The sequence below is a fragment of the Pecten maximus genome, chromosome 18 (genome assembly GCF_902652985.1).
Source record: "Pecten maximus chromosome 18, xPecMax1.1, whole genome shotgun sequence".
Taxonomy (NCBI): domain Eukaryota; kingdom Metazoa; phylum Mollusca; class Bivalvia; order Pectinida; family Pectinidae; genus Pecten; species Pecten maximus.
The window spans coordinates 14,987,368-15,008,349 of NC_047032.1; the positions used below are offsets into that span (position 1 = coordinate 14,987,368).

Consider the following 20,982-nt stretch of genomic DNA (forward strand, 5'->3'; position numbering starts at 1 on the left):
TACCTGGGAAACAGCCAGACATATGATTGTCAACACTAGAGGGACACACCAGTATACGTAGACCGTCCTTACCTCAGAAACAGCCAGACATATGATTGTCAACACTAGAGGGACACACCAGTAGACTTCTTACCTCAGAAACAGCCAGACATATGATTGTCAACACTAGAGGGACACACCAGTATACGTAGACCGTCCTTACCTCAGAAACAGCCAGACATATGATTGTCAACACTAGAGGGACACACCAGTAGACTTCTTACCTCAGAAACAGCCAGACATATGATTGTCAACACTAGAGGGACACACCAGCTAGCTATGTGGAAGTAGGCAGTTTTGCTGGTGAGGTCGTCACGAGGAGTCCCGAGGGCCTTGAAGGTGAGATGCCAAGCATACGCCAGCATGACAAACCAAACAGAGGCTGCCATCATGAAGTAGTAGACGAGGATAAACACGAAGGTACATGAGGCCGTCTCTCCAGACCTGTATAAATATATCATATGTAAGAGAATAATTCAACAACCAATCAAAACGGAGAGTGAAAGGATGTATAGAGTAACAGCCAATTAAATGCACCTGTTAATTGTAAACAATAAGGAGGTTTGAAATTTTACTCTATATACAGTGTTTGACCTAAATAAGTGCTCATATAAACACACGTTTTTCTTTTGTTTAAATTTATCTGACAATACAGAGTGAGACTTAATTAGCATTCAGCCAGAGTCTTTTCAAGACTGTTCCAAGCTATGTTTATAAATTTTTAAACCTTTTTTTTAAATTTCAATACGGTTTCAGGACAAATTGTTAACCTGTAAATATTTTTTAGATAAAGTGTACTCCTTTTGTGTTGTTTTTATATACAATGACATGTTTAAACATTAGCATACATTTATATAAAATGTTATATACATTTAATATAGTTTCATATACATTAATATACATTTATATACAATGTCATATACATTTATATACAATGTCATATACATTAATATAGTTTTAAATACAATGTCATATACATTAATATACATTTATATACAATGTCATATACATTATATACATTTATATACAATGTCATATACATTATATACATTTATATACAATGTCATATACATTAATATACATTTATATACAAAGTCTGACCGTCATGAAAATGGCATTGTTTCTTTGAACTATCTTCTTTGTCGGGTGGCATATTGGTAACATATAATAATTATATGTTTGCCTTGTCCGGTGACACATTGGTAACATATAATAATTATATGTTTGCCTTTCAACTAATTAAAGCAGTCGGGGTTTGATTCCCTGATACGACGTGAAAAAGCATGGCATCATCTGCCAGACCACATGGATTTATTATGAGTACGCTTGTTTCCTCCCCAATACAGAGGTCCCACACTTTAAAATGTCCCAATACAGAGGTCCCACTCCAGATGTCCCACTTTAAATTAAGACACCAGTAACCTACCCCAGCTTTGGCTCCCCGTGGCGTGTGGTCCCGTCGGCCTTACACACTATGTCTGTCCTTGCATTCCCGGAAAACTGTGCCATCCAGCCAATTGTGCAGAAGAAGAAACAGCCATTGATGAAAAACAGGATGAGGGCTGGGTATCTACTGGATGTTTTCCAGTCTATCAGAAATGTCAGCTGGAACAGAAACAAAACGGTGAAAGATTGAAAATCTTATACAGGTGGCCTTTATAGACAGTTATACAGGTGGCTTTTATAGACAGTTATACAGGTGACCTTTATAGACAGTTATACAGGTGACCTTTATAGACAATTATACAGGAGGCCTTTATAGACAATTATACAGGAGGCCTTTATAGACAAATATACAGGAGGCCTTTATAGACAGTTATACAGGTGACCTTTATAGACAATTATACAATAGGCCTTTATAGACAATTATACAGGAGGCCTTTATAGACAAATATACAGGAGGCCTTTATAGACAGTTATACAGGAGGCCTTTATAGACAATTATACAATAGGCCTTTATAGACAAATATACAGGAGGCCTTTATAGACAGTTATACAGGAGGCCTTTATAGACAATTATACAGGTGGCCTTTATAGACAGTTATACAGGTGGCCTTTATAGACAGTTATACAGGAGGCCTTTATATACAGTTATACAGGAGGCCTTTATAGACAATTATACAGGAGGCCTTTATAGACAGTTATACAGGAGGCCTTTATAGACAGTTATACAGGAGGCCTTTATAGACAGTTATACAGGAGGCCTTTATAGACAGTTATACAGGTGGCCTTTATAGACAATTATACAGGAGGCCTTTATAGACAGTTATACATGAGGCCTTTACAGACAGTTATAGAGGTGGCCTTTATAGACAGTAATACAGGTGACCTTTATAGACAATTATACAGGTGGCCTTTATAGACAGTTATACAGGAGGCCTTTATAGACAGTTATACAGGAGGCCTTTATAGACAGTTATACAGGTGACCTTTATAGACAGTTATACAGGCGGCCTTTATAGACAATTATACAGGTGGCCTTTATAGACAGTTATACAGGAGGCCTTTATAGACAGTTATACAGGTGGCCTTTATAGACAATTATACAGGTGGCCTTTATAGACAATTATACAGGAGGTCTTTATAGACAATTATACAGGTGACCTTTATAGACAGTTATACAGGTGGCCTTTATAGACAATTATACAGGAGGTCTTTATAGACAGTTATACAGGTGACCTTTATAGACAGTTATACAGGTGGCCTTTATAGACAAATATACAGGTGGCCTTTATAGACAGTTATACAGGCGGCCTTTAAAGACAATTATACAGGAGGCCTTTATAGACAATAATACATGAGGCCTTTATAGACAGTTATACAGGTGATCTTTATAGACAACTTTTGTTATACAATGAATATGGCCTGTACAGGCAATTATTTGTTGTTGATGGCCTTTATAGACAATTTTGGTTAAAATATAAGTGGCCTTTAGGACAAGTTTGACTTTATTATATACCTCGCTAAATATTTTAAACAATTAAAAAAATGTGTCATAAAAAAGTCTGGAGTTCAAATAATTATTTAGTATATATACAAGCAATCATAAATCAAAAAGTCTCAATAGAAATATTTGTATGATTAATAGGATCCGTCCCTCTGCCATTCAATAAAAGATCAAAACAAATCAGTGCTTTACAACAGTGAGGAACTGATGAGTAGGCCAGGGCCATTGTTTGATATATCTGACACTCGGGTCTTTTGTTTACGCGGAATTCAGATCTGACTCATGACACCCCAAAGATTATCTCCTTCGACCCGTCACACCTGTGAACCGACCCATCTCATTCAGCTGTCAATCACCAATACAAAACAGGTAATTATATATTGATACACTGTGTAGCACAGTATGGTGAGTACAGACATAAGTCAGAGATTCAACTAAAACAGATTTAAAATTTAAACATCAAAGACGATAGTCTCTTTAAGCTGTTTTACTGCTGTTTATCCTGTAACAAGTCTCGTTAGCCAAAACAATCTACGCTATCATGTGCCGTCATCATGATCATACGTCCTTGGGTATTTGAGATATTTATCATCCCAATTGCTCTGGAAAATATGATCTGGATTTCTTCATATTATCAACCGAGGTAGCCACCAGCCACTTCCTGAACACCCTTCCTCAAAATGAGTATTGCTGTTCATGGGGTGACAATTAGCCAGGGAAAGAAACAAACAAACATTCTTTGACTCAAAGTAGAGAGTTAATTGGCTTAATTTACAGGGCATTTTCAGAAGGCTTCTTGTGGCTGATAATTAGCACCATTCCCAGATTATGGAATAACTTCATGTTATAGAAAAATTGCAAAACTTAAGTTTACTCCTTTTCCTTTCAAATTCTCAAATTTTAATTTTTTCCAAAATGAGGAAGAAAGCCTCCTTCTAAACCAGTGAAAAAGAGTTCCATGCTTGGTTAGAGGACATGTTTATAGTATTTTAATTTCTACCACAATACGCTGTGTTATTCCACTCTCAAGCCATTGCATTATTGGATAAATATATGTTATATACCACTAGTGGATTATGACCTTCCAGTCTTTTGATTGGTCACAAATTTGAACTTTTACCCAAGCTGCAATCACATCACCCGGTCCCGGACGTCACCGGTACACCTTATTTGCATACGTGAAATTATACTTGGCCTCGTTTCCCTTTGATTCAAGCCGATATTATTGTGGTAGAAACAGGTCATATGACTTGTGATTTTTGGATATGGAATTCATTTCACACTCGTAAGTTATTTTTTAAAAGATACAAAAGACACAGGCTAAAGCTTGTGTGTTGTAACTTTTAAAAAATAACTTACAAGTGTGAAATAAATTCCATATCCAACAACCACTCGTTGTGTAACCTCTATTTATCTAACCCAGTACTCACCACTGTAAATAGAGTACAGACGAGGCAGATGGAACCAAAAACACCAATGAAGATATGGACCTCACGGTGTTCGTCGTCTGTGTAGAACGGGTCCTGACACTGGATACCACAGCCTGGTACGGTCTCGTACCAACTGTCCTCATTGGTCGTCCTAATGAGTGGCACATTACAAACACCGGTTGTGTTGAAGGTCAAGGTCTCATAAGTGTGGGAAGTCTGAAATCAGAAAACAATACATCAATGTTGAGTGTGACTTAATTACTGCAAAGTGATTAGTTTATATCATTTGCCTGTAACAATGATCTTATATAATGAAACCTGTGAATTTAAAATAGTCTAAATCTCCATACTTCACACAAAATCACAATCTATGTGACAATATAATTAATTTATAGAATATATTACTTGAAATAATCCTGTAAAGCTTATATTCCTTCATCATTACAGATTTCAAGGCTTATTTATGAGGCCTGCCGATTCTCATATGACTATCTTATTATTTTCAACATATTTTTAACTGTAGACCAAATGAGGCATTTTTGACGTTATATAGTTGCCATGTGCCCCTTCCCTCCACTTTCCCAAGCAAGAGGTTTGGTCGATTGTTCAATAATGACATAAATAGCTCTTGTCAACATTTTTACTAATCTGCAGTATACATGTATCAGGGTTGGCTTATTACCTGACATGGGCTTATTTTCAGACATGCAAGCGCTTTATACTAGACATGGACTTATTACAATTCATGGGCTTAATCGAAAATCGATAGGCAATTGTATATTGTTGGTATGAAAAAAAGTGTTGGCAAAAAACAATTGTCAAGATCTCCTAAGTTACAACTACGACAGTGAAAATAAAACAATGTTAGGTATTTCTTAAAATTCATGTTTTCACCTTGAGAGCCATTTTCCTGAAAACTGGCAATGCATATATGGACATAATATATTTCATATCATAGAATCCATGACTTAAAAATTTCAAGAAGATCAATCATCATCAAAAATAATTCACAGCACTCCCTAAAAAATTGTCATCAACATTATACACCCACTGGCTATATAGCTAGCTACCTGAACATAAATATAACTTTAAATTGAATTAAGTTTTGTGTCCAAGTGTGACTGGTATGTGTCGATATAAATGCCACACCACATTACAAAGCCGAGATCCAACAGTCTGGATGGAAGCTGTCATAGATTTATCAACATAAAATGAATATACATTTGTACCTACATGTATAGATAGAGTCTAGACTTTGATTGTCTCACAAAGTTGATAAATATCATATATACATGTGTATATACATTTATATAGAATAAAGTTGAAATGTCCATGTGACGGTAAATAATAATAAAATAAAAAGTCAAACACAGATCTGCTGTCTCCCTAGTACTTTCGCGGCTATATTGTGCCGCTCTTCAGGGGATTATAAATGTATATTTGTATACATGTATATAGATATACTGTATGCTGATTTGAAATCAATACAATATGGTGCAAGGAAAAAGAAAGCAAATTGTTTTTTTTCTTGATGATGCATACTAACATAATGCTCTCTTATTTTTTTTATCTGAAAAGCTGAAAATAACAATTAAAAGTCTTTGGTATATTTCTAGATAAGAGAAAAAGTAAGCACTAGTACTATTGAATTTTTTAAAAAATGTTACTTTAATTAAATGGCTCTAAAAAAAGTTCCATTTTTATATGAGTATAAGATATACATAAACAAATGCAGTGGTATAGCATAGCAACACAAATGACGAATACAAACATATATACAGAGAATATCATACGACAGTAATCTCTTACTTAACTTGATAACCTTGAGTAGAATTACAATGTGATATATATATATATATATAGTATTGAATTTCATCAGTTTTCAGGGCCGTTTTTTACAATTATCTGTAAATTGAATTTGTGGGTTTGTTATAGACCTTGCCCATAGCCAGCACTAGCTGGAACACAATGGGTTTTTATGTCTATAACCTCGTGATCGTTCTCTATAACCAATCATTTAAAATTATCAATACCATAACAGAAACACTCACTGAAATATTTAAGATTATCAGCCCTGTATCACAGTATCAAAAGTTAAAAAATAAATATGTAAACTTGATCTATTTTACAACCAACACGAAATAAGTGATATCAACTTATATTAATCCTCAGTATTCATACCCTTGTTGGCCTGTGGAAGCATGCAATTACTACAAGTAGTCTTGGGGTCTTATTACTGTGGGAGGGAAAATAGAGTACCTGGAGTCTAAACCCACATGCATATGTATGCCATATGACATGGTCCAACAGGTGATCATGACCCCACAACTTTTCACTGGAATCGAACCCAGGCCACCTATGTGAAAGGCAAGTGTATTACAGCTACCTGACCACCAAAACCATCAAAAGCATCAGTACCATTTTTATCTGTGTTTATTATAACCTCCACTTCACTATAGAGATTAGAAAAGTGGAAGGTATTACAGCTACCTGACCACCAAACCATCAAAAGCATCACGTATTTATATCAGTACCATTTTTATCTGTGTTTATTATAACCTAATTGTATTTTGTGCCCGATGAAGAGACTACATGAATAAGATACAGTTTCGACTTGATTCCCGAGATCATGCACAGTCGCCCCATTTTTTTGCTTGGCCCTTTGGACATATTACAGAATAAATATGGATATAAAATACTTGAAAAATAAAATACTCAAAAAAATATTGAAATATTTTTTGGAATGTTCTTCAATTTCCTGTCAGTGAATACAGTATATAGAGCTCTATAACAAGAGGCCCAGAGGGCCTGTATCGCTCACCTGGATTTCATGAGATATGAAACAAGAATGATGATTAAGTATATTTGTCACTGGTATTGCTATGTCAATATATCATAGGCATTTTATATGGGTACTTGAGGATTTTATGTCAAAAAATGCATTAATCCATGAAATAAAATTAACTTTTGGCACAAACCCATAGGGATGCTACCACACAAATGTGAGTGATATCCATTACTTATATAATTAGTTTCAGAAAATAAGTTGTTTAAACCAATTGACCCCTTTTGACCCCGCCCTCTGCACCCCGGGGGGAGTGGGGGTCAGTTCCTTCCTTTATAAAATTTTGAATCCCTACCCAAAAGGATGCTACCAGGCAAATATGAGCAATAACCCTTGCTTAGTTTCAGAGAAGAAGTTGTTCATATCAATTCAGCCAAATTGACCCCTCTTGGCCCCGCCCCTCAGGCCCCCAGGAGGTCAGCCTCACCATTTGTACAATTTTGAATGCCCACCCAATAGTGATGCTACCAGGCAAATATCAGCAATATTCATTGCTTGGTATCAGAGAAGAAGTCGCTAATATCAATATAGCCCAATTGACCACATTTGGCCCCGCCCCTCAGGCCCCTGGGGGGTCAGCTCCATCATTTGTACAATTTTTAATCCCCACCCCATAGTGATGCTACCAGGTAAATATGAGTGATATCCATCGCTTAGTTTTTGAGCAGAAGTTGTTTATATCAATTCTGTAAAACTGACCCCTTTTGGCCCCGCCCCTCAGACCCCAGGGGGTCAGCCCCGTCATTTGTACAATTTCAAATTCCTACCCCAAGGTGATGCTACCAGTAAAATATGAGAGATATCCATTGTTTGGTTCCAGAGAAGAAGTCAATTATATGAATATAGCCCGATTGAACACATTTGGCCCCGCCCCTCAGGCCCCTGGGGGGTCAGTCCTGTCATTTGTACAATTTTGAATCCCAACCCCATAGTGATGCTACCAGGCAAATATGAGTGACAGGCATTGCTCGGTTTCAGAGAAGAAGTCGTTTATATCAATATAGCCAAATTGACCACATTCAGCCCCACCCCTCAGGCCCCTGGGGGGTCAGCCCCATCATTTGTACAATTTTGAATCCCCACCCCATAATGATGCTACCAGGCAAATATGAGCAATAGGCATTGCTTGGTTTCAGAGAAGAAGTCGTTTATATCAATATAGCCAGATTGACCACATTTGGCCCCGCCCCTCAGGCCCCTGGGGGTCAGCCCCATCATTTGTACAATTTTGAATCCCCACCCCATAGTGATGCTACCAGGCAAATATGAGTGATAGCCATTGCTTGGTTTCAGAGAAGAAGTCGTTTATATCAATAGCGCACAAATGACCCCTTTTGGCCCCGCCCCAGAGGCCCCCAGGGGGGTCAGCCCCATCATTTGTACAATTTTGAGTCCCCTACCCATAGGGATGCTTCTGACCAAATTTGGTCAAATTCTGATGTGTGGTTATGAAGAAGAAGTCAATTGTTGACGGACGGACGGACGGACGGACGACGGACGACGGACGCAACGGTATGGCATAAGCTCACCTTGGTCCTTCGGACCAGGTGAGCTAAAAATGCAGTTTTACTACATTATGTCAAACTCTAAGTTTAAATTAATCATGTACAAAAAAAAGGACAAAGGGCTTTCACATTTTGTTCAACCAGTAAAAAATTAATACAACTTCAACTTTGCTTAAGCTATGTACATAATCGTAAGAAATGAAATTTTGAATTAAAGTGATCTACATGGACCAATTTACTTCATTCATTGTCAGATTAATTTTGAATAATTTGCAGTAAAATTCAAGCTCACCTTACTTATCACTATTATGAGATCTAGACCTGATACAGCTACAACAGCGTAATCAATGAAATCACACACTTTTAATATACATGTATATAACACAAGCAGGCCAATTTAATTAAACACAAAAATATCACATTTCAATATATTTTTATTTTTTACAGCGTACAAATTATACCGTTATGAATTGGAAATTGAAAAAGAAATGTATATAAATTATAAGGTGGTAGCATAGATTATATATCCATGTTCTAATTTAAATTTCATAAAGGTAGCTCATGGACTCCACATGTACAATTGTTTCTTTAGATACGATCATGGATGGTTTCCCATATATTTGTAATGTTATGGATAGAAATCTTAAAGAAACAGTAATGGCTTGGACTGTTAGTATATATTGTATGCATGCCTGAATATAACGTTACTCAGGACTCCACAATAGCTTTGATAGATATAATTGTTTTGCTAATTATGCCCAGTAGAGAAGGTCTTCAGCTGATACTAGAAATAGGATGGTACACCATGAATGTCTGTGTTCCCTACTTTATTTAAAACCAAACAAATCACCCCAAAAAACTTGCGAGAAAAAGTTTTAATCTATATATTGTGGCAGCAGATCTGGACTGACAGATGGATAGAATGATGGTTTGTTTGTTTGTTTGTTTGTTTGCTCTGTTTATCACCCCGTGAACAGCCAGGGTCATTTTGAAGCAAGGTCTCCTTGTAGTAGTTAGTGACTACCTCACTGAACAACATACAGGAGGCTAGGCCCATCGAATGCCATACAGGACAATCTGGGTAAAGTGTCTTACAGGGACATGATTATAGCCACATCAGCACAGACCGGTCTGTTTCTATGCTTCCCAATAAACACAAATTGACATGGGTTACAAGGGAGCATCCAACCATACACCTGGGATCTTCACCTGAGGTTATGTGGTCTGAGCTCCAACCAACTGAGCTATCGCAGCCAGCGGAATGATAGAATTACAGACCGAATCAGAGAAAACTAAATCATAGGGGCATAAAAGTGTGATAATTTTCTAAAATGAAGAAAAAGGGAAGAATATGTCACTGATTTTCAGGGTTTCTTCAGACTAGTACTACACTCCAAATTTAACTGTACCCTTGTATAAAACAAAATATTTGTGGGTAATTTCTTTCATGGTTTCAAGCTAGTTAGATCTCTGTTTTTATGTTTCTGTAAAACATGTTAAACTTATGGTTTATTTCTTTTGTTCTGTTCTAATTAACATATTATATAATTAGAATTCTACTTCATTAATGAAATATTTGCGGGTACTTTCTTTCATGGTTTCAATCTGTTCTGTTCTCTGCATTCGTGTAATCAGTTACTGTAGAATATGAAATATTTGTGGGTATGAAATATTTGTGGGTATTTCCTCATGGTTTCAAGCTATTTTGTGCTCTGCATTTCTGTTACTGTATAATTAAATCATGTGATATTCATGGGTACTACTACTACTACTTTCTTTCTTGGTTTCAATCTGCATAAGTTGCAGTATCAAAACTACCTATATAACTTATAAATCTGAAAGACCTACTCATTATTGTAGGTCATTCGTTCCCTGCCTGACATGAAATGAACTCACATTCCTAGCTGTCGATTCGATGAATACCTATACAAAAATCTTACCTGAACACTTCGCCAAAAACCTTAAATCTTAAAGTCTTATTGTAATATCTTTTCTTATCAAAGCTGATATTATAAACCTACACATATATATACAAGGTACATATTTTTTGTCAAAAAAGACATGTCAAATAAGTCGAGGAAAAAGTTTGTCGGACAAATGCCAAATGGCTTTTTAATGACCAGCGCAAAGGCAATTTTCCTTCAAATCACAAAAGTTATTGAACATCCAAATGATCACCTTACCCTGATTTACCTGGTATACCTTAAAAATTTGGTATTGCCCTCTCCTGACTAAAACTTATATACCTAGCAATATCAAATATCCACTTAAGCATTTAAACGCCTACAAGAATTTATATACGATATCATTTCAAAGACTTTCCTTGACATATGATTTGATTTATAATCACAATGATCAAATTGTAAAGAATTTACAAAAAGTTGACTCAAATCAACTTTGAAATAAAAAGTTTAATCACTTGCTATATATAGAATAATAATTGAAAATGCTTTCCACTCTGAATTTTTTTAATAAATAAAAACAATGCTGATATACATCATGTATACCCTAAAACATGTATTCTTTTTCTTTTCTATTTTAATCATAAACGTTAACCCCAGCCCTGCTGTGACCTTGAACTTTGGTAAAATATACCCCTGACCTACCCATAATTCCAAAATCATTGCTTTATATGTACAGAGCTATACTAGCCGCATTTCAACCCTTGAAAATCTTCAACCTCAAAAAATAATACAAATATAATTGTCTCTGGGACAAAATTCACATTATATATATATAATTATCAATTAATACAGAATACTGTCAAACCTGTCTATAAAGGCCACCCAAGGAAGGGACCATTATAGACAGATGTCCATTGTATACAGAAGTGACATTAAAATATTTATATATATATATATATACAGAAGTGACATTTATATATAAAGAAGTGACATTTAAATATACAGAGATGTGATCTTTATAGACAGATGTCCTTTGTATACAGAAATGACCTTGATAGACAGAAGTGACCTTTAGAACTAGAACTGTTGTCCAGAGGGCCAGCTCATACCCCCAGCCCTCCGGGGAAGATTTGCCAACAAAAACCTGTTTTTAGTAAACAGGTTACCACGGCAACCTTAATTTGTGGGGAAAAAACCTGCATGCATATGTACACATTATGAGTCCCTAACATTCCTGTATATTTCCTGTGAAATTGGTTGACAGCTATATAGGAATGAGTTGTCTTGACAAAGTTTTCCACAAGAATATGGGTATTGAAACCTAGTAACCATGGAAACCAAAAACTCTGAAGAGAAATATCATGCATGCACATTTATACATGGTCCCTATCACTCCTGTGTAGTTTGACAGTTCACAGGTTTATGATCATGAGTAGTTGACTGGACAAAATTCCCCCTCACCCAAAAAACGAAGTATAGCGACCTGGTTACCATGGTAACCACAAAATTACAACATGATATATATTACGCACATCTACAATATTAATGTATAAGGGTTAAATGTTATTGCTATAAAGTTTCGTTGAAATTCTCTCAGTAGTTTAGGAAGAGTAGCCGGTACATCGCTGTGTCTAGATCTACAGACTCACCCAAAAGACGAAGTATAGTGACCTGGTTACCATGGTAACCACAAAATTACAACATGATATAGATTACGCATATCTACAATGTATAAGGGTTATTGCCATAAAGTTTCGTTGAAATTCCCTCTGTAGTTTAGGAGGAGTAGCTGGTACAACATTGTGTCTACAGACAAACAGACGGACGGACAACCTGATTCCAGTATTCCCCCCCTAACTTTGTGAAAATGCCCTGTAATGGTGTAACTCCACACTTCTGACACCAAATTAAATGTGTCCTCATTAAATGTACTCTCTGTATCCTAAAAGATACACCTTATCACAGCGTCAATATAGAAATCAAACAATACCTAACCTACTATGTACATAACAAACTATTTCTGGTAACAATTTAACTATTTTTTTTATCAAAAGTTTAATCGTATAATTGTATTTGGTTTTTATTGACATTTGGAGACTGCCCATACTCCTTAGGTATCCTGAAATAGTGAAATAGTAATACAGGTCGGAAGATAGGACAATTTGACAGAAGGTGACACCAATAATTTTTACAGATTTTTTCAGATGAGCTGAGCCCATGGCCAGAACACCACAAAATATTGACGAGTCCAAAAACTGAATAAAAGATGATAGCTAGTGTGGACACTCAAAATTTGAGTGCACAAATTTCTTGGGAAAAGCATGAGTCTAGGACTCAAATACTGAGTAACAAAAATCATAGGGTGACTCGGGTATAGATGTATTGAATATTATCCGACACCAAAAACAAACAATTTAACAGGGTAACTCATGAAAAGTTAGGCTTTGAACTTTTTTTAACAACTTAAGCTGATCAGACCTCAGACAGGGTCTCATTCTCTTTTCAATATTCTACCCCTTACATTGATATGACTAAAAACAGATTCCCCTTGAGTAAATTGGTATTGAAGACCAGGACATTTCCTCCCTCTGTTGAATGGGCACCAACAATAGCTGTGTTGACGGCCAACAAAAGACGCTTCCTACGAATTCACAGACGACACAAAATTGTACATGGCACACATATCCAAAGGTGCCTGCTACCTGTAGCCGAACTCAGAACGGGTAAACCTACAAAGAATAGTTAGTATACAAAAAAAAATATAATTTTATAGGTTAATTAATAAAAATAATTTTTTTTCAAAATGTGTTTTACAAACTGTATGTCATATATAGCTATGTATGGGGATTATTATCTTGTTTTTGGGTTTTTCCTTTTTATATATATATATATATATATATCAATTAATTTTCCATTATTTCTTCATTTTCTAATTTTTTATGTGATAAAGCAAACAATATCCATATTTACTATTCTTTTTCAGATTCCCAGACTAACTTATCACAAAACTCTGGAAAAAAGTTGGGACAATTTTTACTTTCTCATATTCAATTATATCATAATATAATAATGCTATAGTGTATATATGTAATGTTCAAATTTACTTTTAAACTTAATAAATTACAAAAAATTTACACAAGCTGTTTAAATTGATAACAATGTTTGTTTTTCATATGCTAACCAGACTTACAGAATTGTGGCGAGATGTCGAAAGGTAAACACAAGCTTCTTTTGTCGGGAAATTAAATGTCTATCCCATCAACGAACTTGATATAAACATACAGCTTTACCGACATTTGGTTGTCAATGGATCAAGTAATGTTTACAAATACTTGAGTACAATTTAAAAGTCTAAATGTATTAGCAATGGAATTTCTTACTAAAACTACAATTTCTAACTTACACATTGTACAAAGAAACCATATATATATGCATGCATCGATTGGACCATCTTTTATTTTTTCAAATGAATACTACAGTAAAACACGCTTATAGCAATTTTATGGATATTGTGAACAGATTTCGATTCTCATTTCATTCTCCCTCTTACTTCTATGTAATTCTGTAATTATATTGCAAATTTCACATAGTGAAATATTGTCTATAACGAACCAATTTAGCAGTCCCGTCAGCTGAACTTCCGTGTTATTTTAACAAATTACAATATATACAGAAAATTGAATAAAATTTGTGAAAATGAGGGATTCGTGATATTTTAAGCATGCCCTAAAAGTTTTAAACCAATGTAGAAAAATAATGTTCATAGCATTATTACTACGGTATATGATACATTTAAAGAAAACATACCAGTAATGCTAATCAAAAAGTGACATTAACAGAAGTATTATTGTAACATCTATAGACATGAGACATATAAGTATTACTGTACACAGACATTATATTTACATATATATTGACTTTCACAGATGTATGTGACATTGATGTGACATTGATGTGACATAACATATATAAAAGACTGTGACATGATGTACATAATAAAAGACTGACTTGGCATTAACAGACATGACATCAACATGTGACATTAACTGTACAGACATGACATCCACAATCATGTCATTATACAAGCATGACATTATAAGACATGACATCAACACATATGACATTATACAAGCGTAGCATTGTAAGACATGACATCCACAATCATGTCATTATACAAGCGTGACATTATAAGACATTATGGCATCAACACATGACATTATACAAGCGTAGCATTGTAAGACATGACATCCACAATCATGTCATTATACAAACATGACATTATAAGATATGACATCCACAATCATGACATTAACTTAATACTTGGTATTAACGGACATCGACATAAACAGTTGTTTAGTCGTGTACTTACCAGACAGTCTGTGTCTTCTGTAAAGTAACTTTGGGAACAACCCAGAAACTCTGGCCATCCCTGGACATCGTCCACAAGCTTACAGGCTTCGTGTGCTCTCTGACAAGCATCCTTACTGGGTAACTCTACGAGCCCTCTTGTATTGTCACACTTCGGAACATACACAGAACACAGGAATGGCTGGACAACAAGCCAACACTCTGGGGCCCCCTGTAGTCCTTTCCATAGTTTTAATTTTTGTTCAACTTCTATCAGATTTGAGGAATCACTGACAAACTCCAGTGATGTGTAATTAAATGGAATATTTCCCCCCAAACATTGCGTGAATGTTTTTGGGATGCAATCGTTTGACGTCCTTGAAACATTGCGATCACACGTCGCACAGAAGACTTTTTCAAGATAGAAAATATGAAATATGATGAAACTGAAAACTAGTTTTGTGAAATGAGAACAGAATTTTTCAAAAGACATGATTCATTATTGACGGCTATTTCTCCAATAAGAACATATCCCTTGTCCTTTCTTCTTTGCTTCATTAATGCTGCATGAAAAAGTAATTCTAAAGTCTTTTTGGTTTCTTTCTGAACTAACAGCAGGCTACAATTAATGATGTTACAATTCTTCCATTAGAATCACATATTTTACCCTTGCAATGCAAATTATACATTTAATGAGTCAGGTGAAGGTAGCACTAGATTTCATTGCCACAAAAAGAAGATATTAACGTAATTAGAATACCTTGATGGTAAAACACGATTTGCAATGTAAATGATGACAACAACTCTTTAAACAACCTAGAAGCACCAATTTAAAAAATCATATAAGAGACAAAAACTTTAGTCTTTCATTCGTAATTAGACTTCGTAGATTTCCAACAAAACCACTTTTTCACTACACTAACTAGTCACAACAGATCCAAATTTAAGTCCAGTCCATATTTATTTCATTCCGCAAAAAGAATTTTCTTCAGTCATTTTCTTAAGTCAAATTGGTCATGTTTGAAGGTCATGTTTGAATAACGACCCTGGATCAACTGCACTGGCCGAACTGTATCAATCATAATGACCGCTGGGCAATGTCGACACCTGTAATGAAATTTACGATGATGTAAACAAAGGATTATCATAACTGGTCAATATGCCATATATACGATAATTGTATAGCGTTATCAGTGATTGTTAAGTAGAAGTGCGTTTCCAACAGCAATTTAAGACACTGTTATTTGTCATGTATATGTTCAAATGGATTTCATTTTCAAAAATCATTTATAAGTTGAATAAAACGTATGCCCATGTACATTGTGTATACACTTTTATATTCACTATCAGATAAAAAAAAAAACCTGTTTTTATTAATAAATCATAATTTCAATGTAAGCATCCCTAATATTTTCTGCAGATCTGATCATGAGCATGTAATCACAATACTTTCAGTTTCCTAAAAAACCTATAATAGCTATATATTAAATATTCCTAGAGAATTTCAAGAAATTTCATTCTTTTTTTTGGAGAATTTATTGAAAGTTCTAAAAAAAAAAATTTCTTTTTTAAATTCACACATTAATTCCCCTAAGTGACTCAGAGATGAGATGCTTCATTCAGGAAAAATAATCAAGACAGTTCTAATTTTTCCTAATTATATATATATAAGTTTACTGGCAAGGCATGCACATCCATATTTGACCCTTGATTTTTACCGGTAGGGGATCATATAATAAAGGCTTCTTTTAAACATCCAACATTTTACATTACTGATAATAGCAGATCAGAGTTTTATCTTGTTAATGGAGTTTATTATGATTATGTTATCAACAACATCATATAACGTGATTGAAGTTAGACAATAAAATCATAAAGTAATATACAAATAAAAATAGACAGATTGTATATACAAATGTACATGTATACATATATGTTAGATAATATATTGGTCAATATGTGTACATGTCTTAAACACAGCCTGTTTAATCCAGTCACAATAAACTATTAACACAAAATGACATGAAGTTTGGTACAAAAGATATTAATTTCTTAATTACTAATCATAACACTAAAATTTAGTAAAAAATACCAGTTTATTTATTATGGTATTTCACTAATGAAAATCATATTTAGCTATAACCTGCATGAAGGTCAGAGGTCTAATTATGTAAAAATGTATTATTGGTTAAAACTTACTAATCTGATCATACATTATTAACTGAAAGACCCAGAATTTTAATAAAAACATTTCAATGGTAGATATGTGCCCTGGATTATGTACGTTTTACCCTACATAATTTGTGAAAGAATAACCTTGATCCATATTCAAGGTCACAGGGGTTATGTTTGTTAATTCACTTAAACAACTTAATATGATTGATAAAAAAATGTTCAGGTGACCCCCTCGACAATGTTTGCTCATTATGTATTAGCCAATCAGAGATGAGCTGTCCAAAACCTTTGGTTGCATTATTTTGATTATAACAACAAAAGATGCCACAGATGGCAGATAAAATGTAGCGATAAGCAAATTTCAGTTTTCTGTAATAAAACGTTTTATATGACGTTGCCTCTGCGTACAATCTTTACGATAACATGGGCGTCGCTGTCACCGCCATATTCATAATTGTTTTGCATCGCTGAGCTTTGTTCAATTTCTCTCCGATCTTTAAATCATGACTAAGCGTACCGTCACCAGGAATATCAAAGCCCTGGACAGATTTTGCCAGCAGCAATATGTGATTGGCTAATCGAAAGGTCACCTGCATGAACGTAACAATGATCGTACGTAGTAAACGTAGCCATGTAACAGCTGATTTTATTCAGATTGCAAAAGACTCAGACTCAAGATATTTTAGTGGTTTAGATTTCCTGGGATGGTTTGGTTTTATTGGTTTAACGTCCTATCAACAGGTTACAGCTAAGGTCATTTAAGGACGGCCTCCCATGCGTGCGACATGCATGTGTGTGGTGAGTGCGTATGTGTGTTTGGGAGGCTGCGGTATGTTCGTGTTAAGTCTCCTTGTGATAGGAACTTTTGCCGATTTATAGTGCTACCTCACTGAAGCATACTGCTGAAGACAGCCAGCAGCACACCCCACCGGTCACATTATACTGACAACGGGCCAATCAGTCATCCCACTCCTAATAAGCTGAGCGCTAAGCAGGAGTAGCAACTACCATTTTTAATGACTCTGGTATGTCTCAGCCAGGGGACAGAACCCAAAGCCTTCCTCACAGGGGCGAACGCTCAACTGAGACCAAAAGTGAGGCATTGTCAAGGGAGACATTAGGAAGAAGAAAGTTGTTCAGAAAGAAGAGAAAAGATAGGATCCCAAATTGAGTCGCCTCTTACGATCATGCAATGGGGGCAGCAGTTACAATTCTTATGCCCTACCTGCAGGGCCCTTCCTGCAGGGCCCTTCCTGGGATGATATCCAACAAAGATGACAAAAAGAAATCATTTTGACCCAGGCTAAAGGAGTTTAATATTTATTTTTACTTCTTCTCAATAACCAAAAGGCATAGAGACCTGATCTTAGGCATAAAGCATGCTGGCCATGGGGTGAAGGGCTATCAAGATTGTTCAAATGAATAACCTTGACCTTCATTCAAGGTCACAGGGGTCAAATATGCTAAAACCTTTAAACGCCTTATTACTAACAGCCCAGAGACCTGATATTGTGCCTGTAGCATGCTGTGGTGAAGGGCTATCGAGATTGTTCAAATCTATTCAAGGTCACAGGGGTCAAATATGCTAAAATCCTTAAATAACTGTTTCTCAATAACCAATTTCAATAGGCCTAGAGACCTGATATTGGACCTATAGCATGCTGGGGTGAAGGGCTGTCAAGATTGTTCAAATGAGTGACCTTGACATTCTTTCAAGGTCACAAGGGTCAAATATGCTAAAATCTTTAAATGACTTCTTCTCAATACCCAATTCAAGAGGCCTAGAGGCCTGATATTACGCCTATCGCATGATTGGGTTAAAGGCTATGAAGACTGTTCAAATGAATGCCAATGAATGACCCTGACCTTCAATCAAGGTCAAAGAGCTAGAGGTCAAATATGCTAAAACTTTAGAATGACTTCTAATCATTAACCAAGAAGTCTAGAAACCTGATATTGGGCCTATATCATGCTGGGATGAAGGGCTATAACTATTGTTTAGATGAATGAGCATGATGTTGACCTTCATTTATGACTACCAGGCTCAAATATGCTAAAATCTTTTAAAGTCTTCTGGAGGACCAACACATAGAACAAAATATATTTTGCTTGTAGCATGCTGGAGTGAACACATTCAGACCTCATATTCAAGAGCACAGGAATCAAATCTACCAAAATATATCAAAATTCAGGTGCATGGGCCTCTTGTTTTTAGATGATTTAGTCCAATATAAAAGGTTTTGCAGAAAGAAATTTCCTTGACCCATGTACGGCGTCAAAACACTCAGAGCTTTTTCTTATTGGTTTAGTATATGGGGGTTTTTGTCTCATTTTGGGAAGAAAATATACGATTTGGGGAAGACTTTTTTATGAGTATACTGCAAATTTTGGGAATTTGGCTTAAATATGAAATAATTTCATTTGCAAATGGGTCCCATTAACGGCCCCCAAAAGCCCTCTGAAAAAGGCCTGAACACTAAAAATGTATACCTGGTGTGTAGGAGTAACCTGGTGTGGTGATCATGAGTGTTGCTGGCTCATTTTGTTTCTTCATTTAATATACTTTTTACTCTCCTGGGAGACTTATATATACTTTATGATTAAAAGCTGTTAATTTAAAACATGTATGACGGGACTGATTTTCATAAAAATCTTAATATCTATTATAAAGAAGTGCAGCATGTCATTTGTCTTAATATTGTTTTTTTTTCATTGTTAGTATATATGTTTTACATAAACATGTAGTGCTGTATTCATATCATAATTTTAAATATCTTTTTAGTTTGTTTATAATTACGCAAAAAAAAAACAATGAAAAGTCATGAAAAATTTAGAGAGGTTTTCTCTCAACATGGTATTACTTGCCTCACCTCTTTTGTTTTTGCAGCATTATCATTATGTCAAATATGATATAATACTGCTATGTTTTTAATCACAGATGTATATATATACATGCATATATATTTAGAATAATACATTAAACTCACACTGACGCAAATTATAAAGGTGTACACAAAAAAAATAATTAAACCAACTAATTACCAAAACGACTGTTTCCCCAAGTTAAAAATGTGTCATGAATAACTCATTTTAAAGATGTATCATATATTGACTATTTTTTAATATAAGCAGGCACAAACTGTTGTTAATTTCAGATGGAAATAACATTGACCACAACATGTACGTTGAAAATATATCTATAAATGTTAACTTAACTGTATAACAGTATTTACAAGTTTTACGCGGACAGTACTGTAACGATATCACATATCTCGATTTATACGCTATAGAAGTGAAAGAAAACCATCACACCAAAGGTGTCGGCCGCGCGACAAAATAACAAGAATGTGTGAACAAATCACACTGATGTATATGTGTGTACCAATACACATCGACACAAAAGACTGTCCAACTGTTTGCATATTATATACAACTTCATTTCAAGCAAATTAAGAAATTGCAATCCACGTAGATAGTGGAAGACTCAAACTTACCGCCACTTCGCCGGCTATGTAAATGTTGGGATTAATCGATAGGCCTAATATCCTATCACATGGCTTACCGTTTAAGCCAGCATGTCAATAAATTGTTGATAGCTCGCCAACGTCTACCTGAATGACCCAAATAATCAATATGCTTCGTGTCACGTGATCAAATAAGAAGTATTTCCGGTTGATGGGGACAAGTCATTTCTTTGCGAATTTGATATTGACTATATCCCCATTATTTTTAAAAATATACTTATTTCTTTCTCTATGAAAACTAAAAGAATTTCATAAATAAAGTTGCA

General features: G+C 35.1%; 1 protein-coding gene across 2 annotated transcripts in view; it reads right to left on the reverse strand.

Annotated features, from left to right (window-relative positions):
* The window catches only part of LOC117316386 (smoothened homolog), a 35,297-nt gene extending 14,456 nt beyond the window's left edge, over positions 1 to 20,841 (reverse strand). Inside the window, exons 1-5 of one of the 2 annotated variants that reach the window (XM_033870925.1) lie at positions 20,687 to 20,841; positions 15,040 to 16,124; positions 4,417 to 4,632; positions 1,466 to 1,644; positions 264 to 483 (exon numbers count right to left, since the gene is read on the reverse strand). In XM_033870925.1, coding sequence (XP_033726816.1) covers positions 264 to 483; positions 1,466 to 1,644; positions 4,417 to 4,632; positions 15,040 to 15,510 — 1,086 coding nt within the window. In that variant the 5' untranslated portion in view covers positions 15,511 to 16,124; positions 20,687 to 20,841. The remainder of the gene's footprint in view (positions 1 to 263; positions 484 to 1,465; positions 1,645 to 4,416; positions 4,633 to 15,039; positions 16,125 to 20,686) is intronic. The other variant, XM_033870927.1, reaches the window with a different exon arrangement.
* Positions 20,842 to 20,982: the final 141 nt, after the last annotated feature.